Genomic DNA, 26,699 nt, shown 5'->3' with positions numbered 1-26,699 from the left:
AATTACTCCCTTAAAACAGCTTCTGTCTGTGAAGTTCCAGGCTATTTGTCACCTGACTCTGCTTTTGAATTCAAGGAAAGAAAATTATGCAAAGTTCAAAGAAGGTTTTGAAGATAACATTTTTTCTAAGGTTTTCAACATGAAAGACAAGCTGCTTTCATCATAACCTAACTTGGCTATATTTCTGTTTCAAGATGAATGATAGAATGGTTTGGGTTGAATAAAACCAGTTTCATCCTCTGAGTACACGTGACAGGATGGAATTCATCAGAACATATAAACAAACATAGGAACCTGCAATGTGCACAGCCACTTTAAACTTCCCAGTGAAGTTTCAAGCATCATAATAAAAACCTGACCGTGTCCAGACCACTGGCAAGAGCCTTGAACCACAACATATGAAGGGAAAACCAGCCAACCCACCTTTTCCTGACACAGCTGCACATCCCTGATTAGTAAAATCAAGAAACCTCTCTCTATGCTCAGGAAAGAGACTCGCACAAACCATCGGGCTATGTACACCTAAGAAAGAAGCAAATAGATTATACATAGAAATAACTGCTTTGAACAGTAGCCTTGTAGTCAGAAATCTGAACTTGTACACTGTTGATTTTCTTGACAGATGTAAGTTGTGGTTTATTTTCTCTATAAAACCTTGCCAAACCTTTTCACCCCACTATTTTTTGCAGTGGGATTTCAGATGATCATTACCATGATGTTTCTATGGACATCTCATAGTACCAACGACAGTTAAATTTAAATTTTAATAATGGATTTTTAACTCCTATCTTAATGTATCTAAAAATAAATTTATATATTAAACATCCCCTCCACAACAAAGAAATACCTTTCTTTCCTCCTCTAAATCATCAACCTAACTGAACAACACTTTGATTTGTAAGACTGCATTCTTGGTTGAGACATTTTCCTTCAAAGGGAGGTCTACCCTTTAAGAATGCTTTACAATACACTTGTTGCACAACTAATCTCAGTTAAGAAAAAAAATCATACTTGTTAGCATTAGAAAACACTGATCACTTAAAAATCAGTCAATTCAAGCATATCTTGGCTGCACTTTTACACTACTGTGTTTCAAGTATCGTGATAGTTGGTATGTCTACCACAATGAAGGAAAGAAATTAAAATTTACAAATACAATAAATGTAGAAAAATATTAACTTATTATCCTCAAAGTACAAAGATCAAGGAGCACTCACAAGAATTACATACTGACATTATGTTAATCTTATTCAGGCCCTTCTAAAATCAACAAAAGGGAAAAGAAGTGGCCAGGAGACAAAGGAGAGGCCAGGCTCACAGAATATTGTGAGCTGGAAGGGACCCAGAAGGATCAAGTCCAGGACTTAGGTCAATGGCTCGTACATTATTGGCACCAGGCCACAGCCAACTGAGCCAATGCAGTGCAGACTCAAAGCAGATTAATGCACCTATAACCCCACTGCTCTAAGCATGTGTCTTCAAGAACTGAGCTCATACACTTGGTTAAGCTTAAACCAGACAGCATCACCTGGCTGATTCCAGGGCAAATTTCAGACAGCACTGCAGCTTTTCAAAGCTGAACACAAAGACAATTGGCTTATTGAGCAACTCAGCATTTGTTGCATATGCATTTACTACAGAATTCCTAATCACATCATTAAGAAACATGAAAAGCCTAGATATATTTTATCTTTAGATTTTTTATTATTATTATTTCAGAGGCACTTAATGTCTTACATTTACATAGCGCCATTTTCCCCTCCAAAACACTTTACAGTATTTACACACAGGAATGTTTCCCACCGTTGAAATGCAGCCATCTGACTATTTCCAGTACCATCTTCAAAGCACCAGCAATTTGAGACTGAAAGTATTCATCAGTGTGTTGTCTATTAAGGTAGTTCAGAATTCCACTTCATGAACTTCCAACTTGTGCTATTAAAGAAACATAACTAAAATACAGTATCACAGTGCAATTCTGCAATAGAACTGAGACTTCCATCATTTCCATTAGATTTTTTTTACAATCTCTCATTAGATCAAGTCTATCTCAAACACTTTAATGTAAGGCCTTTCAAGAATATAATTCTAAAATATTATTCTTTTTTATATTTTCTTTATAAGCCTCCCTTACAATCAAGCACAGAAGAATATTTTTTTTCCCTTCCAGTATATTTAGAAACACCAAGGCCTGGCCCTAAGGGGATACCAGCATCCTCAGCTTCAACAAACTTCACAGCACCTAAAGGCAAGCCTATTCCTCCTTGGTTTTGAAGATGGATTTTTTTGTTTGCTTGTTGTTAGTTTTAAAAATAAATACAAGATTACACAAAATTCTGTTACATCCAGTAAAATTGTAAAGTACAATTGGGATTGGCTGCAGGGGGCAATGTAAGTGTGCTGTGTATGGTTTTACTTGTTAGCATTAAAAACACATTAAAGTATCCCAAGTTCACTACTCCACTGCAAAAGACTGCCCTAATCACAAAGATCATAGCAACTTTCTCAGTTTAGAGAATTTTTTCTTTGTCTCGCTAAAAGGCTACTAAAACATCCCTTCCAAGAGAAGAAGTTGCATTTGTGCTGAGAACTTTGACAAAAAAAAAAAAACCCAAACCAAAAAACCATCCCACACCAACCTGTCATCCCTATTTCCATGGTTACACTTCGAAAAAGACTACAACCTCATACACAGCATGCTGCTACCTGCTACGTTATGGCTGATGTGAGAATCTGAATGAACAGAACCAAGAGATTAGTGAAATCAGGCACCTATCTGCCTTCCTGTAAAACAAGCACAAAAATTATTCTGGTACCTTATTCTCTGGAATATGCTGTACTTGAGAGAGAAGCTTTTATGATCTTGATTGATGCATTATACTCAGATTCCACTGTGGTCACTAGATTCTTGTACCGGGACAGCTGTTGGCATTTGAGTACTTTGAAAGAATACTGACAGGTAGGGGCAAGAACTATGATAAAAAGAAAAATATTAACAGGTAGCAATTTCAACATGAAAGAAATTTCCTAATTAAACTGCGTAAAAATTAACAAACAGCAGTGCATCCAAGTACGTATTCATTTTATAAAAAGTAAGGGCTTTTTAAAATCTAAACCCTTGATAAAAGATGCACAAAGTACAGATGTATTGCATATTTTATGCATGCCTTCATGTAGTGCATTCCTATATTATATCTTACATGGAACACTAAAAAACTACTAGACCTTCACTGCACAACAGGTATTGTAATTTTTTTTGTTTTAAAGCCTAAACAGCAATTCAGTTTGAATTACACCTTCCTACTCCCTGATCACAAAAAACACCTTGCTGCATTTATGCTTGTCAAAGTCAAATGACAACCACAGTAATCATTTGTATGGAAAAAACAACTACAGCAAACTATTGTAATAATTTGGTTCCTTTGAGGAGATTTGGAAGCTGGAACAAAAAAACCAGCAAGGACTGGAAATCCTTACAAAACACAGAGAATCACTAGTAAATAATTTGTAATGGAAATCAAGAAACATCATGACAGTCAGAGAATAAACATGAAGAATGAAAGCATTGTTTCAGGCTTCACAGTCCAGAAGACCAAACAGAGTACCATTATCACTTGCTTTCAAATTCAGACATGAAGGGCAGCTAAAACTATAGGATCATCAAATTTTTTTGAAGAGAGAGAAAAGGAGGAACTTGGGAAAAGTAACCACTGTATTACAGGACTGAACACAGGACAACTGTCTGCTATTTCAGATTACCATTTTTGAGCTCATTATAACCTCTACTGATTTGACAAATGCCTGGACCCACATTCTTTTCTCTGTTCCTTCTTGTGGGAGTCATTCATTTCTTCAGAGCTAAAAACATTCACAAGCTTCTTTGATACAAGGATCATCACTTTTCTTTCCCTCCCTTTTTTTCTTGTGGGTCAGTCCTTTCCTCCCTCAACCTCCTCTCAACTCTTCATTACCACAATATTTCTTGGACAGAAAAAGGACAGTTGGACTGGAAGATGGAGGAAGCTTTTGCTAAATTGGGAGAGAATGGGAGCTGAGCTGCAGAGAGAACTGCATGGACAGACAGATGTTAAAGATAAATCCAAATCCCAGCAAAGAAGAACAGTAATTTTTTTTAAACACCAGAAGGAACTAGTTTTGTCTTTTAGTTTCAGTTCATCCTTTTTCACCAAGGGCACATTGGCTACATCACAAGGCTTGGACACGGAAAAGGCTCTTTCATTGAACAGGGCACAGATCTGAAGATGGGACAATGTCCTGCACCATGTGAGATCTCTCTGAAACATGCATAGAACAGAGCAACAATCCAGACTGCTTTGCAGGAACAAGAGAGGTAGCAACCCTAATTTTAACAGGGCTTTTCACCGAAGGGAAAGAAGGTCTACAAAAGTCAAATCAGCCGATTTCAAATGGTTTGCATCCCAGGATGAATCAGGTTACACTAATTTAAGCCCAATTTAATTTAGGCAGGTTTTTAAACCACAAGAATAAGGACATTCTTAGTACATATCAATAATTACACCAACATATACACAATTAGCAATATCCTACATAATAGCAAATGCTTAACAAGCTGAGTAATTTTATGGTACATTGTCTGACATTCTACACATTTCCTGTAATCATCAATCTCTAGCAGTTCAGTTCATGACTTTAAGATCCGAATTCAACTGTGTCTTCAGTTATTTTCTTGAACTCATAGTTTCCTCGGCCATCCATATGCAAGTAGAACTGAAAAAAACCAACATATGTTATTAACTAAAAATTACCAGCTCTATAAAGACCAAAATGAATTATAATAAAATACAAATTTAAAATATATATTTTTAAAATATATTATATATATAAATAAAATTTTCACATATAATTTTAAAAACATAATATTTCTAAAACTTAAAAAATGGTAAAAAAGTTTTAGAGGGTAAACTTAAGCTCAGAGGGTAAGCTGCTCTCACCTCACACGTCATTAATTCACCTGCCTCGTTAAAAATGTAAAACTGTATTTTTGCATGTCATACATCAGTCTGCTAACAGCCATATCTAGACTTAACACTGTTCTCTTGGGTTTTGTGGGGCACAGACTGATCCCCATGTATGAATTCAGTATTTTTATCCACAGGTACAGTCGTCTGCATAAAAAGAACAGTAAAACCTTAGTTTGCAATAAAAAAGTCCATATCTTAGAGACTTTTAAAAGCAGAGATGTATTGGATATAATGAAAGCAAAAAAAATCTATGCTGTTTACTGAATTCTAGTTCAAGGATTTTTTTGAGTCTAAGAAATCAGACTTGAGCAAGCCTCCCATATTTTATAGATACATTAAAAAATTTTGGATAGCATTCTTTCATAACTAAAAGCATAAGAATATTTCAAAGAGTAAAATGAGATTATGAAAAGTAAAACCTTACAAAAACCCAAAGGGAACATGACCTCTTAGGATGTAAAATGATAAAACCTCAAATCACCAAGTCAATTTCCCACAATCAGTCAATAAAAACCAGAAATATTCTTAATAAATCTAAGATTACATACATCATGATGCTTCCAGAGTGACTTCCTGTGGGAAACAGTGAAGAGAGTGATGCCAACCTATATGACAAAAATACCCACAAAACAGTTAATTCTTCTCGTGGCTAAAGTGTTATTAATTTTTCAGAATTGTATCAGAAGATCTTAAATTCGTACCCACAAACTTCCAAACTATTAACACTATACATACATAGCTTTTATTACAAGATTTTGCGGGGTGTGGGGGGGGAGCAATCACAAGGGATTTATCATTTTTAATTGATTTCACTATTCTTTTGCTCCTTAAGACTTGTCAAACATAGAATTAAGTGAGTAAAAGAGGCAAGGCAGGAAGCAGGCCAAACAATAAAGGTGGTGAATAAAGGAATTTTAACAACAAAAAAATTCCAAACCCACAAAAGCAGTAATCAATTACATACTTAGAGTGACACTTCAAAGTGAATAACCTTCCTTTGTTTCCTTTCAATTTTGCCAACTATTCATCCCCAACAGTAGGAGCAAGGACAAAATGACTCTAATGATAAAGCAAGATAACATTTTTTCTTTTTGCAAGGACAGCCTAACCAGGAATTCTATTTTTTCAGCAACATGCACTAGCCACTGGGCAAGCACAAATGAATGTTCATGTTTAAAGAATAAGAAGCATATGGAAAATAGGCTTTAAAAATTATCAGGGAATTGATACCAATGTAGTAAAATGAGTTCATGAAGTAATGCTCCTTCTCCTGCAGAGTCCTCACCCAGTGTCCATTCACTACTCCAGAGGGCTCCTTCAGTTTGAAGCACATATTTCAGTGGCTGCACAGCTTTGCTCCCTTATCATTCTGGAATACTGCTACTCAATAACTAAGGTCATTTCAAGCCCTTTCCCAAACTAGGATGTGAAATTGAATCTTACTGATTTCACATGGCACTACAGAGAATCTGAAATGGTGAGTTTAGGATGACAAGAAAACACAAAGCTCTATCATCATATCTTCCTAGAGTGCTTGGCTTTTCATATCTCAAAATAGATGGAAATGTGACCTTCCAACCTTTCACTTCTGTTGCCCTGGCCAAAAGAAGCCTTTTGAACAAGAAAGCATGCTACAATTTTAGGTTATTTGGTGCTACTTGACATTCTAAGACTCTATCTGGAAAAGTAAGGTTACTTAACAGTTAGTAAGAGTTCTGTGTATATCACAGAGGCTACATGTACATCTAAATTATCCTGGGACTAAAAATGATTACTGAATTCTAGCATGCTAAAGTTGTATGCCCCTCTAAGCTTTTTTCCAGATTTTTTTTTTTATTTTTAGTCTGCACTAGGCATAAGGAAGAGTGAACCTTGTACCATTTTAGGTTTCTTGTTAAGGTACAGAGAGATAATTCCAGAAACAAAGAGCTCACCTTTCGGCAGTGGCTGTAAATGTAGCCCTCTACATCCACGCTAACAGCACTGGTGCACTCATCCAGAATTGCAAACTGGGGCTTATGATAGAACAGCCTTGCCATCTGGAATGCAAGCCAAAAAAAAATAGGATACTGTGGATACAGAACTACCAGCAATGGAGTAGGGTTAGAAGTCAAACTAAGAATTAGTGTCCAAAAACCTACTATGGAAAGGGAATTAAGTTGCTACCCCTGAAACCTGAAAATCCAAAAGTTGTACATTATATCTCATACTTTTTTTATTTGAGACAATGTTTAAAAGTCAGTATTTCCTTTTAAATTTTGAGTACAAACCCCACTATTTCCAGTTGTTCCCTCAGTATTTAGGTATTTCACATTTTGGGGGTTTCTTCTAAGTCAAATACTAACATTCCACAAATAAAAATAGCTCACAGTTCAGATTTTATTTTTTACTTATGCTCTGCATTTGTTAAGCATTTATGCTTTTGAGACATACTGCCATTCTCTGTTTTTCTCCCCCGCTGAGTACATCCATCCAGTCCTGAACACTATCCCAGCCTCCTTCACGTTCCAAGATTGGACCCAGCTGGACATTATCCAAGTACTCCTTCAGCACCTTTTATGGAAACAGGAATGACAAATAAAGCTTACATGAACTTGAGACAAGTGGTTGAAAAAGCTATAAAGGATTATACCATAACATTATCAACCCTGGTAAATATTAAAGTCCTGTTAAATGCAGTACTTTTCATAGCAGTTTCAGTATTTCTGAATTGGAAGCATTACTCATCCTGAACAAGACAAAGGGTTAATGAACTAACTGTCATTACCTGGTCAGAAATCCCTTTCTTCTTCTGATCTTCCAAAGTATCTGGATATATAACTTGATCTCTGAGCGTTCCGAGAGTCATGTACGGTCTCTGAGATACAATTAGAACCAAAAAGATATGTCAAATATTTCCAAACATAGTCAAAGTAAAAAGAAAGAGAACATTATTGTCGAGTAAAGTACTTGGTCTCACCTGAGGAACATAGAACAACTTTCCTCTTACAGGTTTTGTTAAACGCCCACCGAACAAAGGCCACAACTGCAAAAGGAAAAGATTAAAATGTAACAAAAAAGTCCAATTACAACCATGCTCTGCACTCTCCCGTTTGTTTTATAAAGCTCCCTTACCTCACCAAGAACACGGAACAGGGAGCTCTTCCCACACCCATTTGGCCCACAAATCAGCACATTTGCACCAGATCGAACCTAAAATTGCAAAGCCAACACATGAAAGGGTGGTGAGAAAGTATTGCTGAAAGTTTCTACAATCAATAGGACAATCTGGTATTATCATATGCTTGTTCACAACTTTGACATTACAATGAGCAATTTCCAGTAAAAGCTAGTTTTTTTCCCCAATTGGTTTAGCACCAACTGCAGCTGGAAGAAAATGAACTTGTAACAATAAAAACTTTTTTGGGTAAAGTACCTTATTGCTTTTTTTTTTAAACTAACATGACAATTTGTTTGTACTTTTCTTATAAACAGGATGACCTTTGAAGCTATCATCTTCCCTTGAGAATTTTATATTAATATTTTTTCCTACGATACTAAAAAACTTACCTCAAAGTTAAGGTCTTCAATCAAAACATCTCCATTAGGTGTCACCAATGGAACATGATCAAACCTGTATGCATTGCAAAGTTAAAAAAGAAAAAAACATCAGTTGTCTAAAAGAAGCTAATACTGCATTTTTACGTGAGAGATTTAAGGCACTGGGAAACACCTCACCAGTACTTCATTCACTCTCCCAGTTTCCAGCTATGAGCAGCTAAGGAAGTTCTTGAAACCCCAGCTTTTAAATGTCTACACCTACAGGCTTGGTTTTATCCCCTGTATTTGTTTTTTGAATTCTTCTAAGCCTTTGGTCTCCAAAACAGCAGACCATCTTGTGGATATAAATCTACATTTAAGGATGCATGGCATTTTAAACCTAGTAGTGAAGTGTATCTCACTAGTTCTACAACATGCAATGAATGACTTCTCTGCTTACCACTCCCCTGCCTGTTTGAATAATAGAATAAAATCCATAACTAATATATTTCTAAAAGGAAACAAGATGGTCTGAGTAGTCATTCTAAAGGACATCAGGAATGTTACCAAAAAAACCAAGTTCAGAAAGCAGATAACGTCATCTGCTAATATGAGAGGATAAGGATTGGCTTACAGAACAGAAATGCTGAGGCAGGATTACTAATAAATAAAATTCAACAGGAACTGCAAATTGTAATAACAGGTATTCAGCCCTCTATTAACAGAGAAAAAGAAAAAGTCTACTTTAAAAATACTGAACTACTGAACTTGAGGAAACTTCACAAACATACTTGATAAGGTTATCACTGTTGATAATTTCTCCAGATCCAGGTATCAAAGACAGAGGCTGCTTTTTATCTCCATCTTAAATAAAGAAAAATGTATTAGTGACTGAAATGCTACACAGAGATGACATATTGCATATTATATCACATCTACCTTTTTCTTGTGATATCATTGTACGCTGATATTTGCCACTGTTCAAGTCCTTCAGAACCTGCATTAATTCCGTGATTCGAGCTGTGAAACTTAAAATAAGGAAAAAAATCCACAGAAGGTCTAATAAGCACTCTGTCAAACTGCTAAAATGACAAAATTATTCAACCCAGCACAGAAGCAGAATGTTTACATTTTAGAGTTGCACCAGGTTGTCTAATATGCACCACATTTTAAAAGCTCCTTTTCCTTTTTCTGTAATAGCCAAATTTTACTTCTTACAATGTAAAAAAAAAAAAGTTTTGCAAATAATCAATACATAATTGACTTAAGAGCATTTGACAAGGTCTCAACCATACATTCAAACTGCATGCTAGTACTATCAAGACATGAAATTTCTAGTGGACATAACAGCACATCTTCAGATGTGTTTTCAGCATAAAATGTTTTTAATTGCTGAATTTTTAGCACGCTGCAAGGAACAAAGCACATAAGCTTATTTTAATTCTGCAATCAGTTTCTAAAATTGAGATGAGAAAGATTCTTACTATTAAGCTTACCCAGCCAATCTTGTCATTTCACGGCCTGCTAGGACTATTCTGCCCAAAGCTTGAGACATTCTCAGTAGCATTCTTCCACTTTGGTAGTAATCCTAGAGTAGAAGAAAGTTTCTTTACGTGGACTAACAAACTTTAAAATTTAGAGGTTGTTTTAATTCTGGTCTATTTACCTCCAAAAGTTCTGCATGAGTGCTATTCTGATGACGGGGATCAGACAGGTTCAAAAATGGACGACTAACAACCAGGTAGCCAACCACAGTGGCAAGGTCTGCAGTTTAAGAATAAATATTAAGCTGCACATTAATTGAAACAGTAAGGAAAAAGACATTTCTTATGTAAAAAGTTTGTTATTTATAGGAATCCATTAGCTGAACTTGAGACACACTTACATTTGGCAATGATAGTATCAATGAAACCCATAGAGAACCGGAACAGGATGAAATTGTGCAAGTGTTCCACCTGGTAAGTTACAGAAGAAAGAAGTTCAAACTCTATCAGTATCCGTTTTACTATCTTTTATTAGACATTTGGTTCCAAACTATTATTTTTCAGTATCTCAGATAAATTAACATGCCACTAAGTGTGGTAAGCACTGCACAAAAGTCCCTGCTGGCAAAAACTTACATTTGTGATCAAAACAACCTACACATGAAACTAAATAGTGAGAACAGTAATTGTGATGGGTGACAAAGAGGTAAATGGCAAGAGAAAGGCCATTCTAACAGAAAGTTCCGCTTATAGCCTACCAGCTAATTTTTTAAATCAAATGAAATTAGCAGCAAAAACATTAAGCCACTGTAAGTCAATTTTTATGAGCACATGTCAAGAATTATCACGATAGAATTAATTAAGTTTTGCTTAAAATGTTTTAAGAAATAAGAGGCTTACCAGCTTACGGAAAGTCTTGTGAATAGTCTGTTTTTCTCTCAAGTTTCCATTATAAAAAGCAATTTCCTCACTAAAAAAAAACCCAAATAAAAATAATGCGACTTCATTTTGTTAAAGACAGTCTTTGAAAAAGTCAGGCATAAAATATGGGAATATAGCACTTTCAGTTACTTTATTAAATTAGGGTTTGTACTTTTTCACAACAGTAGAACACAGAATTATTGTACCCCACTCAGTCTTGACTACGGAATATAATGCACGGACAAATTACAGTACATAAAGATGCAAACACTTGGCTCAGACCTGATAACATCACACTTCCCAAGTATATTTTAACACACAACTTCCATTTACCCCACAGTTGTATCTTAGCAGCCAAGCAGGTGTATACCTGTTTGTAATGAGCCGTGAGTTGACATATCTGTACTCCCCTTCATACTTCTGTTCTATAATAGTCATCTTGCCAATTGGTCTCCTTAAACGTGTAAGGAAAAACCCTGAAATAATCAAGTATGCCATCATGCTAGCTGGACCCTGTGAATATCAAAAAAGAATAAAAGCTTAGGCGGTCTCAAATGACAGTATTTATCCAAAGTGCCCAGAAAGCATGAATCCCTTAGTTGTCACCTCCTATGTGCCCATGTTGCCAATTCAATTACATTTGCAATTTCCATCATGTCACCTTCTTTGGTGTTATAGATACTACTTTACTAATTTTACTAATTTTCTGTCCCTAGATGTCCTTCCCACCCCAGCCTTCTACTCAGGTTTTTATCACCACCACCCAGTGTGACCTGTCCCCTGCTGTCCTAGATTAATTCATTAATGATTTACTGATACCCTCTCATTTCTTCTCCCTCCTTTCTGCCTACTTCTTTCTCTGTACATTTGCTGAAGTGTCACACAGCAGTCAATATTTCAATCCCACTGCCTGCTGTTTCCTGCTCTCTCAAGCAGTCCTGTATCCTAAGTTTCCATAGACGAAGGACAGATGATTAAATACCACTGAAGCATGGAATGGCATAAACTGAATTTGGCATAAACTGCACACAATAACTACTACAGAGAGCAGAACAAAGACATCTGAGACTGACAGTTACCAGGTTCAGTTAAGCCTTACTGCAAGTCTGTCTCAACAAAACTTGCACCATGTGACCCACAGCTACTCCTTTTCAACTCCTGAACATTTTTGATAATGCATCATTTCACTAATCTGAAGAATTAATTCTGCAATTATGCAGCTTATTGAGTCTTACAGCTCAGTGCAAGAAATGGTTCCCTTTCATAGAGGCTGCACAGAAACAGAAAACTTCTTTTCACCTTTAAATGCAATTCATGCAAGACAAACAATTAAAAAGGTGTTGTACCAAATAGGATTTCCAAATAAGTACTACAAGAAAATAAAGAACTTTCTTGGTCCTTCAAACTGCCTGAAAATACTGGTTTTTATTTTGCTTGCCTCAAAATAGAGGGCACTAAAGCACACAAAACATTAAATGTAAATGCCTATTTTCAGTATACCCCTTCAACTAATGTAGGAATCCACAACTACCACCCAGAGTGCTCCTCAGATTCCAAACAGGTACAAGGCTATAACCAAAGAAGGGAAAATGTGCTTATAGTTCTAAAAAATCCACTCATTTTACCTGTGCTCCTATTGCACTTGTTAGCTTGAAGATGTACAAAACTATATCCAAGAAGGGCTGCAAGAAACATAGGAAAAAATGCTTAGAACATAAACACAACACCAATATAAAACAGTTCAGAAGCCATGTACCACCCCAAGAACAGTTACAGCTCTGTACTAAAATACTGGCTGGTCTATTATACAAACTAAAAGCTAAGACAAAAGGAAACTCAACCACATGACTTTTCCCTGAAAACACTGGCTCTAGAACTGAACATAAAAACATCATGATCTTCAGATAAATACATACCATATAAAAAGAGTACTTTGCTATTTTAGGTCTGTAATGACATTCTGCTCACTTATCAAAGGTGGACTAGAACCCATAATAATTTAACTGAAGTAATTATGAGAAATACCGAATGGAAAGATAATGTCATATATTTGGCTATGTACCTGATAGGAGGAATATTCCCAAGTTTTATAACCTCCCTTGCGAAGCCAAAACAGCTGAACTACAGGTTTTGTAGTCAGAAGGTTTTGAACAAAGTAAATTGTAGTTTACTTATACTCAGCTTGCATGAAATACATAGCATCAAAACATTTAGTCTACAAATTTCAACAGTATTCTCATTCACTACCCAATCACCTTAAAATTCACATCAGAAACAGAGAAAAGCTTATTCAACCACACCTCCCTACACACAAAAATATTTGTGTAACTGAGAATTAGCCATTGCTTTTCTTCTGAAAACTATCTACCTGAGAGAGCAAAGTCATCACTGCTCATCTGCAAAAGAATGCTCTATGTTCTTTAAAAGAAAATGTAATACAAATTATAACAACTCCCAGCAGTGCTTTGGTTATGAAAGCCAAAAAGAGTAAAACGCTATAGCATCATAAACAATTTTTTTAGTACCACACTCCAAGCAATTGTTGTGAGCTGACACCCCCATCCTAAATGCCTACAGCTACTACTCAAAGTTCTCTCTCAAAAGACTTACCTTGCTAAGGTTTGAGTACAGGTCCACTACACTATTACAGAATTTTTCCACATCCTGTGTAAGGAGTTGATCTGGATTGGCTATTCTGTTGTCCAGATTTCCCATTTTGTAGTACGTATAAGTTCTGAAACAAAACAATTGCTAAGTGTCAGGAAAAAAAAATCATTACCTGGAATCTGAAATAACTGGAACACCCTCGCTTCATACAACTGAGACGCTAAGTAGGGCAAACATTAAATTACTGTATGGAATCAATGTAGCTTGTGCTTTTACCTGACTAAATCCACATTAAATGATGCAGGATTGTTTAGGCATTTAGGCTCCAGGATGTCTGAGCTGAAGCTCAGGCTCATGCTGTGCTGCTATTGAACTTAGAAAACCCTCACACACTTCTACTATAGCTCATCTGACAATCAAAATTCAGTGCAGAAGGAGCTGCTCCAGCTCATGCATCCTATTCAGTCCTCACCATATGAAGGCACCTGAAGTACTTTGGAATCTGATCCAATCATGGAAGCAGTGCAGTGCATTTTGTCCCCCAGCTGAGCCAACTTTACTGGCTTTGTATCTATGGCATATGCAACCTGGAAAAGCCACTCACCCTCAACTGCCAGTTAATTGCAACCTTCTTACTCTGTACTTAAAATTACTTGAATCAACTTATAAAATCTGTAGACAAGGTGTTACTTACTTAAGATATTCTTCATAGAGGTATCTGGTAAGTCTTACTCGGAAGCAGAGCTTCAGTTCATTTAGACCATACTTCAGGAAGTTATTCACTAAAGAGATCTAAAATAAGAGACAATAATATTTAACTAACAAGAGCAAATATACTTACATCCATTTGCACCATAAATTGTGTAAACACTTTAAAACAGATCAATTCTCCCCTTAAAGTCAATAATGCCATAAAGATACCTAAGGCCAATCTGACAGTGCCTACAGGACCACTGCTTAGGTTTCTGTCTCCAGGTCCCAGTGGATCTCACCACTTAAGATAAAATACATTCACATTACACATTTTCAGCTCTTCTGATAAACTCCAGAAAAGAGCCACCATTTTACAAACACTGCCTTAAATTTGTCAACTAGTATTGCAAACCAGATAGCAACAATTATTTCTATCTGGTGCAGATCAGAGATGTCAATAAACTGAAGGAAAGTTAAAGCATGGAAGAAAGCATAACAAATCTGTGAAAAATGTAAGAAATATAAAAACAGAAATCTAAAAGAAATTTTCATCTTAAATGGTGCCAAAAGAATCCCAAACCTATAGTCAAAACTGCCATCAACAAAACTAACCTGAAAACCTCAACATAGCTGTTAAAAAAATAGTTGCTACCAATAAGAAAATATGCTGATAAAGTCTCCCTATAGTGGAACCAGAAAATTAAATGTGTTTTCATACAGACCTGTATGTAAAACAATTAATTTCCATAGGTTTTAAGACACTCATTTGAGACCTTTTCCTCAAAATCTTAATTTACATTTAAAATATGTTCTACTAATAGGTCAGCACAAGAAAAGCACTTACAGCAGGCATTGCAGCAATGAAGTTGAACAAGTATTTCTTGAAATCTTTTCTGCTGCGGCCAATGATAGCACTGTAAATGACCACCAGCTAAGAGTCAGTTACAAGAGAAATAACAAAGTATAAACTTGCATGTCTTAAGTGGAGAAACGCTCAGGGGATCACACATAGAAAACAAAATCATCATGGAAACCTGTAGCATCAGCTGTAGGATCCAATCTGACACCCTCTAGTAAGCTAAGTGGCAAGTGGCAGACTGAGCACTTATCTCCTGTCTGCTCCTCTGCAACTGCCCACATTAACGGCTCAAAAATTCACGGTCACAGAATATCAGTCCTTTCCCTTCTCTGCTTTCACAGATTCTCACAAGAGAAACAAAGCAGTTCTTCCATTCTACAAAGCACCAAATGTCTCTCCTCAAACACAGTATCATTTTGAATTCACAGTTCAAGACACATTGTGACTCGCTTCAATTAGCAACAAGACCAGCAAGAATAATCAGAAGTCTAAAAGCTACTTTCTAACATATTAAGACCAAAAGCATTGTTTTTATCAATCTAAAGAGCAAACAGCTCAGCGAGAAGAAATAAAAGTCGTAACAGCCACACAACATGTCTAAGTCTAAGACATAAAACCACTATTCTGAAGTACCTTCTTGGACATTCAGATCAACAAGATTTTGAGTCTTCAGTGTACAAAATGTTACCAAATGAATATTTAATAAATAGTTTAAAAATATTAATTTAATCAAATAATTTTATTGATGAACAAAAATAATTTAATATATTTACCAAAATATAGTGGTCTCTTCCCAAATTGCAACTACACCAGTTTTCCAGCAGTTTTAAACAAGCAAGCTGTAAAATGTCCAAATATGTATTCTGATAGACAACTTTCACTGCTAAACACACGAGAGAATGTTTAAAAATAACAAATGTATAGGTACCTTTCAATGACTGTTCCATTTTGAATCATCCAAATATCACAGTAAGTTCGGACTACCAGCATCACAGCAATAAGCAGCAAATAACCTGTCTGGTACAACCACAGAAATGTAACAGTTAAATAATGGCTAAAATTCACCATTTTTTCACTAAGTCATCTAACTGTATCTAACAGAAAAGTACTGCTGCCCTAGCTGATGTAATATTTACTTTGCTGGAAACACATTAGCATACAATATCTTAAATAAAGTACTGACTACATTTTTATGGTGAAAGTTTGCCTTTTAAAAAGCTGTATTTGGTTGATACATATACTGGACACACATTACAAGATGGAGGATTACGGGAATAAAGAAGTTACTGCTATTCTGAGACACCTTTCTGCCATAAGGTTGCAAGAGACCTCTGAACATCATCTACTTCAACTCCCTACTCAAAACAGGGCCACTAGTAACCAGTCAGACCAACAGTGCAGACAGTTTTCCATGCACTTCACTGTCCACTCATCCAGCCAATTCAGTTTGGCTGTTAGGGTACTAAGGGAGACCTGATATCAATGTATTCAATATCCTCTGTTCTTCTCTTATCCACACAGCCAGTTCTCTCATCACTGAAAGCAATCAGATTAGTAAGGCATGATCTGACACTGGTAAATCTAGGTTGCTTGCAATCACTTTTTAGTCCCTTTTGTGGCCAGAGTTAGCTTACAGGAAGTTTTGCTCACAGTCTTGCCAGGAATACGGTGAGGCTGACCAGCCTGTAGCTTCCAGTAAACTTGTTTTCAAATATAGGAGCAAGGTTTGAGGTTTTTTGGGATTATCTGTAACCTCTTCTAATGGCCATGATTTTTTGAAGCTGATAAAGCCTAGCCTGTGAGCACTCTCACAGGGATTTCCATCCATGCTTCTACCTTCTATGCACCTCCTTTTTGTAGCTGGGCTGGTGGAGGTCCCTGGTCTACACTCTGGACATCACAATTCACTGCTCTTGTGCCTGTGATATATGTTTAAGTTCTTACAGTTCATTGCTTAAGTTCTAAGCTCAACTAATGCTCTGGATCTTTTTTCTTTTAAAAGTGCCCTGGAAAGCCTGAGAGAGATGGAGGCACTGATTTCTACACTGCATAGCTTTCCTGAAATGATGCTGAAGAGAACTTTTGACAACTTCATTCTCTAATACCGGTCGGCCTAGCTATAAGTTACTGAATCAAAATAATGAATGAACTGCATCCTATTTAAAGACAGGAAGCTTTTGCACACAGAAGTGTACTGCCTTGTACAAGACAAACTCAGATGCCCTTTTAAAAGTTATGCTACAACAGTAGTTAGCAGCTGACAGTAAATGGCCTATCTTGTAATTGAAAACAGAACCTTTAGTGATATAACAACTGAGCATAATGTAGACTTTTATATTATTACATTGCTATTTTAAAATACATAGCACAATTTATCCAATTTAAGTAATGTATATGCAGTTTAAATTCTGATGTAATTTCAAAAGAGACTTGGCTCCAGCTTTATTTCATTATTTATTACTGCAAGAAATGCTTACCTCTTTGCAAAGTGTTCTAGGGACCATTATTTTCAGGATTCGACATATCCGTGCAATAAACACTCTGTCCACCATTGCTCGCTCCTTCTTTCCCTCTTTCTGCTTCACACAGAACAAAACAGGAAAAGTGAGAATTTTTTGTATTATTGAACTGTTAATGTGATATTTTCCCTACCCAAGTCATTTACAGCTACTTTCCTTCTGCAGAATTTGCAATATTTCCTGCCAACTTAAGACTTGCTTGAACAAGTTAAATAAGGAATTGGGAGCTATCAAAACAAACTGCAATAGTACAGTACTAGCAGACCTGTACTTCTAGCTGTCTGTCTGTATCCTTTCTGTATTCTTTAGTATAGTTTAGTATAGTATTCTTTTATATAATATAGTATCATAAAATAATAAATTAGCCTTCTAAGAACATGGAGTCAGATTCATAATTTCCTCCCTTCGTCGGGGGTCTCAGAAAATACCACGTACACCCTTCTATTTATCCACTGCAAGCCAGTTTTTTTAAGTTTTCAGCAAAGATATAAGTACATGGAATCTATTCATACCATTGCAACACCAGAATCACAGACTGTGCCTTTTGGTCTATTTTATTTGACTATGAAACAAAAATCTGAGCTTAAAGGGATTTAGTATATCCCTTTCAAATAACCAAATTAACAGACACACAAAAGATCAGGGAAATGACAAACCTCCTACCAGATGTTTGAAGACGTTTCTAATTTAGAAACTGTGAGACTCAACATCTTGTTCCATACATTTTTCTTTTACATAAAAAATAAACACAAGCTATACCAAATCTACACACAGCTCTTTGTTTCTATCTATACAGAAAATCTTACAACACTGCTCCTTACAAATTCATAGGGCAATAAGAGGTAAAAGGGCATTGTGCACATCAAGAATCCATCATTATGGAGTCAAACTTCAGCCTCTTGTGATTAACCTGATTCTTCCATTTGCTTCACCAATGCAAATCTGAAAGTATCATTCAAACTGTACTTGCACCATAGCCAAGATTAAATTACAGTGATAGGACTTAAAGTTTTAAAAAATCAGGTTTATTTAAAATTATTAAAGAATATTGGACATGAAGAAAGAATTACCTCATTATTCTGCAAAGCTTGTTTTCCACTTCTTTTACTGCAGAGAAAAGAAAAAAAGTATTTATTTGTTATTAACACACTTTTCTTTGTCTTGATCTCTACACACAAAAGACATAGAAGAAACCATGGGATTATGTTGCTACCTATTTCTTTCAGGGCAATAGAACAGGGCTATCTCCTATATCAAACCTACATGCTGCTGTTATACAGCACATGTAATGCCAGTGAAACCCCACTCATTCCAGCACCAGTTTCACGTAGGAAAACCAAGTCTCACCCTTTCATCTCCAAGTTCTGCTTTACCTTGGCTTTGTATCATGAACTCCAAGGGTTTTTCTGTTTCTCACACATACTTTACAAGCACGGCTATGTGGTTCCACTGACCACAAATGAAAACTACAAGAATGCAGATCCAGCAATCCAAGCAAGCCAACTTTGATGCTTCACACTATCTACATAAGCTAACCAGATTTGTTTTGCATTGCATTTGACTTCAAAAATAACACATTTACTACACAGAGAGATTATTTGTTCATAAACATGTGCTACAGGGGAAAAAAAAAACCAGCTTCTGTGAAATCAAGTTCCTGCAAAGATGTCCATTTAAAGGGGAGTTAGTTTTTAGTATATTTTCTTTCCTCTGCATTTAACAGTACAGTTAGTACAAAAATATTTATCAACTGGTGTTAAACATTCAAAAGCACAACACTATTCCTTTTCCTCTACTTCTAAGAAAGAAAAGCTGAACAGTAAGGCAGTTATAGTTTGTCTTTCTTCCTTTTGGAGCACTCAAGCATCAGACAAGCACATGAAGCTGTTTGGAGAATTTATGTAGTTTAGAAGAAGCCACCAATCATATTAAACCACAACTTTCTTAACCATGATATTATAACACTGAGAGCAGGCTGCCTTAAAACTACAACATTCATACACTTTCAAGGCAGAACCTAGGACGCTACAAGAAAGCAGAAACTCCTTCAGTCTACAACACCAAAACAGGAGCAGACTGCCACACAACCAGCTATCCCACAACTTCATCAACAGCACCATTCCACACTTGCGTTTTAGAGCTCTGCCAAGAAAATATCTAGAATGAAACTGTGCCTATTTTAATTTATGATGATTAAAAAGATCTATGAATGTCACTGGCCAATAAAAAGAAATAACTTAATTACTATGAAAGACAGAGGCAAGGTAGCAGAGGAACATGAGAAAAGAAGGAGGAGGGAAGGAGGAGACCACGAAAGAAAGAAGGGAGATCCACCAGTTCAGCAAGAACTTAATTAAAGGTAACAGAGACGGAAGTCTGGGAGAAGATAAAAATCTTGTAAGACTACTTGTGTAAAAGACAAAATAAAGAATGAATATGAAGGGCAGCAGGGGCCAGATTGGGGGAGAAATAATAAAAGTTCAGAAGAGATATAACATTTAATCAGGCTGTGAGGGCAGTAAATCTGTGGAAATGGTAACAGGGTGTAAAGTCTAAGAAACAATCTAGTTGGAGACTATATCCTGGTGATGCAAGAGCAATGTCTATCTGGTACAAGAAACTTCTCAATCCATCTTCCAATTTTACAAAACTTGAATATGGATCAGGCCAATCACATTTGGTTCGGCAGTAGGAGGAAAGCAGTATTCTTAAGCATGAATAAGTAGTGATCAAACTATGTGGTTATTCCTCTAGATGATTCATGACTTGTTATAATGCAAGATGAAAGCATGCTGCTCTTCCATATATGCTGTAATAATTCCTATAAGCTTTACTGCTTCAAGTTCTGCCAGTGTTTGAAGTCACAACACTCATAATACACAACTATTTCAGCTTTAAAAGGATCAGAAGTGAATATATTAATAGAATAATCTATTAGGTAGATAAGGCCCAGAATTATTCTGTCAGTTAGTTGAATATCTTTGATGTATTTATTGACACATTTTTCCTACAGTAGCTGTTGAGAGAAACTGAGCAGCTGAAATTACTGACTGAGCTGAAACTGATTATCCATTAAAGAGAAAGGAGGATTGTTCAGAAATCAAGATCTTACATTTAATAATAAACTCACATTTAATTAGCATTTATAGTTATAAAGTTTAAGATAAAAATGAAGCATTTGTAAATTTAAAATCTAATAAAAAAGAGCTTTAACAGTGTTCTGTTCTCTTTTTTTCTAAAAAAATTTGTGCAAACTCAAAACAAGACTAATACTTCAAAAAGTATGGAAACAATCTTACATATGAAGTCTAGAAGAAAAAAAATATTAAATGTGCCTACATAGTTCTCATTTTATTTGCAAATAAAGACTCTGCCATAGTTCTGCCTGGAATAAAACCTTTCCAGTTCAATACCTATTGGCACTACTCCAGACTCCATTGTACTACTGTAGAACTTTTTTGTGAGAATGGTGGTTGCATTCTCAATGAATTTAAAGACTAAATAACATTCTCAATTAGTCAGCAAGAATACAGCAAGACTATCTGGTTGCAGCAGAGAGCTCTAACACTTGGAATAGATTCAAGCTCTCCATTATTCCAGACCTCTCATTTACATAATGCTGGAGCATCACAAGGCTCAGTGGTGGAGGAAGCTAAGTGCTACATGCTGGCAAAGTTCTGCATCGCAAGTAACTCCCCTGCTACATCCTCCCCATTGTTCCTTCATAGACAAGGGGGGATGACAATGAAAAGGTTTTTGAAAAGGGTTATCCAGAAAACATATGGAAAAAATAAGAAAAAAGACAGTGGTAAAACATTCCTTATAGTGAATCAAAAAACAGTGGAACTTGTCGCCACATATTTTCAAGAGCTAATTGCACAAAGCCCTCAACAAAGCAGTCTGAATTCAATGTGTAAAATTTTTTTAAGACCATAAGGAGTCTGGAGGTAAAATGGAACACACATCACCTGAAGAAGTTTCAGGAAAAGCAGCATTTCAGATGTAGCCCATTATTTAACTGCACAGGGCTTTTACAGCAAACACAGATATAAAAAGCAAAGAAAGGCATCAGAAGTACCTGGGATGACACAACTACACAAAACTTGTCATTCCTACGTGCATGGTAACTGAATAGCAACTCTCTAAAGAGAAGTAAATAACTAAGTCATTATCCAGTAGGCAGGAGGCAACACAACAAAACACCTTTCTCCTACACTGGGAAACATGATCAGCCCATACCAGCAAGATGCTTTAAAGAAACTAATGGAGTACTGGGACCCCTTACAGGCATTTGACAGCTGATCCAACTTCAAAGGCAGTATGGGAGCCCAGCGGGAAGGGAGAAATCATGCAATTCCAGTCTCCAAATAAGTATTGGTCAGAGCACTGGCTCTTGTGACCCTATTTACATACCAGTGAGGCTATTCTCTCTAAAGAAACATGCAATAATACTGGTTACTCAAACAGAATCATTCTCAACACTATTGAAGAAGAAAGTGATTTGAGAAACTGTGAAAAGCCTTCAAGAGGCCTGAGTCTTCTTACTGAATGGTCTCAGGCACACTAGTTCTGTGGTATTTGAAAAAGTTAAAGGTTTACTGTCTTTAGAAGTACCTGTCTCCATCCAGAACAAAGTTCAGAGGAAGCAATCTACACTGAGCTTAGCACAACAAGGAATTGCAGGTGAAGAGAGTGATAAGCAAGACTTGCTGTTTAATGACACATTATGAGGAAGTAAGGGCTTTAAGTGCTACACTGTCCTTAACTGAAAAAAAACCCAGAAATTTCATTCAGATCATGCTACCTTCCTTCTGTGGAGTTAGGATGACTTGCATCTGCTCAATACAGCGCAAAGAAAGAGTATCTGGTTTAGGATTTAGTGTAGCATTTCAAAGAGTTGTTACCTCTAGGCAACCTTTGTATCCTGCGGACCTTACAGGTTGGAATGGCACTGTGCAGTTTTCACAGCTTCCAAAAATCACACAAAATAAACAGTTTTGCAGTAGTTCATGATTATTTGTGCAGTTTTAAGGTTAGTTTTGGAGTCACTAAGACATTGTAAAGAGAGAATAAAATTCAAATGGCTAAAGATGCAATGTAACAGCGTGAAGAAATAACAGCTACAGTGAGAAAAACCTGGTGTAGCTGACAGGCAGAGTTTCATAGTGCATGTCTCACACAGAGGGGTAGAGAGCAACAGTACAGTTATTCCAGGTCAAGGGCAGCAACCCTACTCAGAAGCCTGGGCACAGTCCAAAAGCATGCCCATTTACACAGTACACTCTCAGCACACACAGAAACCAAGAACAGAACTTTCTTGGCTCTAGACTGGTGGCTAGTTGCAGCATAACCAAAAATAATGTGAGAGGAACGTATTCAGGCAAGCAAGAAGGGGACTCAGAAGGTCACAGAGAGCTGTTACTGCAAACAGGAGCTCTGCATTGCTGAAGCTCAAAAGTTTTCCGCAAACCTATTAGAAGAAGACAAAGCAGAACTGTTGGAGAGGAGATTCTAAGTTTAAGTAGAAGAATGCATCTCAATAACATATCTTACATATAAGAAAAACCTCAGCACTATTGATTTTGTCTTAAGCTGTGCTTGGGCCTGAGCTATGGCTGCAGATCTCCTTCATGGATAACACTGGAAAAAGATTTCTAGCTAGATTCCTAAAATATTTTAAAAATATTTTAAAAAAAAGTTATATACTGTCACACACACTTACACTAGATCTTGCCTTTGACAGCAAGCATTTTATGCAACTTAATTAAGACAGAAACCACTAATTAGCTAGCCAGGCCCCAAACAAAGGCAGTCTAAATGCTAGGATTAGGGCTGAGTCATCTGGTTTCTCCTGTCTCCATACCCTCCAGGTGAATTCAGGTTTCCTGAGCCCCAGGCAGGTTTTTCTATAAGACTGCATTTTCAGTGTATTTTCTAGTAATCCTAGCTGCATATTTAGTCTTTTTTTTCCTTCTCAATGCTAGTGCACTTACTGCACACAGCAGACTGAACAGTCACATTCACATCTGGATAAATTTACTCCAATGTAGTTAGCATAAAGTTGTTTTTGTTACCTGCCACCTTTCCTTCAAGTAACACAGGTTCCCTTTAAGGCTTTTACACACACAAAAGCAGTCTATTAATCTGCAGCAATGTAATTTCACCCTTCCTATCAAACAGCCATGACTCAACTAGAAAAGATCCCTCCATTTGAAGTACACTGGCAAAGCCCACCCAAGGACATTCAGAATCTAGAGAAATTACACAAACTAACAAGAGATAAGAACATTCTAAATACACTCAAATGGAATAAAAACGCACCATCTGTTTCAAGCTACAACTACCACTTGCTGTATCTAAACTCCTATTTTATGTTTGAAAGCACCTCTGAACATTTGGACGTGTGTCTGTCACCTCTGATTGCAACACTCACTGTCACTGCACGTTCACAGGCTGTGCAGCTGAGGACACAAGCAGGGACATCTACTGAGCGAGTGACATGTGCTGCCACACATGTGCTGTCAGAAGACAGTGGCTGAGGAGCAGTGACAGGCAGGAGCACAGGTTAAGTGTCAGCCAAGATGAACTGTGCAAAACCCTATTTGATATACACTGTCTGCAACTCGGCCTCCCTCCACTCAATGAGCTTTCCCCTCACTTCAGGCTTGCCTAACCTCTAAGGCCCCAGGCATGCCCTATTCTTGCTTTACTCATTTTTTCCCCAGAGGGGGGATACCATCACAAGGGTTTGAGAAGTTCAGTTTATATTAAATTGTGTCCATGTCTTAGCATCTTCTTGGATTCTAATGAATGCAGCTAGGTGATAGGAAAGGCCCTACGGGCAGATTCTAAAATATTTTGTCACCTTCCCATTCACTACAAATGGTTTTCTATTACTCTAAACTGTTTATTCCCTTTCTGTAACCTTGCAGTTTCAAACACTTTACCCTAACTACCTTCTATTACTTCTTTCAGTCCCTCCTTCCAGCAGGAAGTTGTATGAGTTAAAGATCTTCTTTTTGAAAGTAAGCCAAGCTCATTCTCTACTTGTGTAAGTACTTTATTACTTACACAAGTACTCAGGAAACTCAGGAAAAACGGATACTCAGGAAAAATTCTTATTAGAGGGGTAATGAAAAATATCCAGCTCCTTTATGTAACAGGTTTTCATTCTGAAGCAATCAATCTTAAGCAAATATTCTGTAACTTCTTGTTTGAGGCAAGATTAGGGAAATAGAATAAACAGACTTTTTTTTTTTTTGCATTATAAACCCAGGATAATGTAGTTTCTCAAAGAACTTCTCATTACTCTAAAAAAAACCCAAATACTACAACTGAAGTCATAATTGCATTTAGATACCACAACTTCAGCCCTTCCAAGAGGACACAAAGCTTTTGTAAGGAAACGGACTTTTTGAGAGCAACTTTGAAAAAGAACCAATGTATTTTTCTCCATGTTTTACTCCAAGGAAGTAAGATTGAAAACTAACAAGTTAAACAAACAGTTCTACATCACTCTACTTCAGAAGATTTCAGAAAAGTGTAGTAATAAGGCATTGTAAATTGCAAGTGACACCACCTCTCAGTTCTGTGAAATCAATGAGCAGTGTAATACCTCTTACAGAAAACATCTGTGACTAATCCAGGCAGTACTAATTAAGTGATCTTTGACCTAGTAAGGCAGGTTGGCAAAACACATACAGCTTAATTATTCATACATTACTACTTTATATGAGTTGTACTGAACTTTGCCCCTATTGTTTGACAGCAGAAAAGTAGGTTAAAGCTGCTACCTGTCCTTCCTGCTATCATGCCTATAAACTGGTTATTCTATATAAAAACAAACACATACAACATGACGGGCCTGTCACATAACTTTCTTGTTACACATTCAAACACACCTGATTTGCTAAAAGATTATTTTCTTTTTCTCAATTCATATGTTATTTTACTTTCCAAGTTTAACCAGCAGCAAACCTATTGCTGACATTCAGCAAAACTTTAAAAAGCACACAAAAATCAAACAGAAAAATGGCAGGTACTCCAGAAATACATTAAATAATAGGAAAACGTGAAATGTTATTTTGAACACAAAGTATGTACAAGAATGTATTCTGAAACTATGTGAGGAAGGAAGAAGTTTTGCAGGTAAAGTTCAGAGTTGCACTAGAACACTTCAATGATTCACCCGAATGTTAAGCCCAGCATTCTGCTGGTTATATTCAGGTCTGCAACATTTACCTTTGCCCTTTACAAAGCTCAAAACTAGAATTTCACCTTCCAGAAGTCAAGAAGTTGAAATTCCCTTCACACTAACATGGCACAACATTTTCAGACATTATACACCAAGGTTAACAAAGGAATTCACACACATAAAACTAAATCACCTCACAGATTTTAGCCAGTTAACCACAAGCAGCAGATACACTACCAGTCCTCTTCCAGACTATCTAGATTGCCAAGTGAAATTCTTCACCCTAGGAATAAGTACAAAAATTTAGGACAGCCATGCCTTCCCAACTTCTTCCTCTTCCCAAAGAGTCAGAGATATAAAACACAGATGTTAAAGGACACACTAGGCCCTGCAGATTTCAAAGGTTGTGCACTTGTTACTGCATGTCAGCATCATATACCAGCACAAGAATGCTGAAAACGTAAAGATGTGGCACGAAGACAATCCTTTTCAAAAGTATTCTCTAATTTACATCAGCAACAAAACATGAAGAAATGAATGATACACGAACTAATGAGACTAAAGGAGGATGAGGCAATGATAATAACCAGATGCTTTTGTCTAGGCTGGTGATATAGGCAATGTAGCTTACCTACTGCCTAGTCTTGATAGGTAGCATTCTGTAAGGCTCCTGGCAAGGTTTGCCTCACAGGGAAACATGGAGAAAAGAACGAAGACCAGTGGGCAAAAACCATCCTCAAAATAGCATTCAAGCAGCAGCACAGCTATTATTGAAACAACCGAATGTTGGATGTTAGAGTTTGGAATCCATGGCCACCATACAGTACCAGCAGTAAATAAGACCTAAGCTGTGGAGGGACTCAAAAGTGTAAAACAATACATACACACAAGTGAAAAATC

The 26,699-nt window shown here is 36.6% G+C and overlaps 1 protein-coding gene across 1 annotated transcript; it reads right to left on the bottom strand.

Annotated features, from left to right (window-relative positions):
- Positions 1 to 1,680: 1,680 nt before the first annotated feature.
- Positions 1,681 to 26,498, bottom strand: ABCD3 (ATP binding cassette subfamily D member 3). Its single transcript, XM_014307465.2, has 23 exons — positions 26,431 to 26,498; positions 18,676 to 18,712; positions 17,564 to 17,665; positions 16,015 to 16,103; positions 15,072 to 15,141; positions 14,229 to 14,326; positions 13,538 to 13,661; positions 12,553 to 12,609; positions 11,298 to 11,440; positions 10,907 to 10,976; positions 10,408 to 10,477; positions 10,189 to 10,286; positions 10,019 to 10,110; positions 9,462 to 9,550; positions 9,314 to 9,386; positions 8,553 to 8,616; positions 8,118 to 8,195; positions 7,963 to 8,028; positions 7,771 to 7,860; positions 7,437 to 7,556; positions 6,938 to 7,042; positions 5,552 to 5,608; positions 1,681 to 4,749 (listed from the first exon to the last, which is right to left on the bottom strand). Exons 1-23 carry the CDS (start codon positions 26,496 to 26,498, stop codon positions 4,672 to 4,674), a joined length of 1,938 nt encoding a protein of 645 aa, XP_014162940.1. The 3' UTR covers positions 1,681 to 4,671.
- Between the last annotated feature and the right edge of the window lie 201 nt (positions 26,499 to 26,699).

This window comes from Geospiza fortis, unplaced genomic scaffold (assembly GCF_000277835.1).
Source record: "Geospiza fortis unplaced genomic scaffold, GeoFor_1.0 scaffold403, whole genome shotgun sequence".
In the NCBI taxonomy this organism is placed as follows: domain Eukaryota; kingdom Metazoa; phylum Chordata; class Aves; order Passeriformes; family Thraupidae; genus Geospiza; species Geospiza fortis.
The sequence above is the reverse complement of the archived record's forward strand: the minus strand, read 5'-3'. Positions and strand labels throughout refer to the sequence as shown.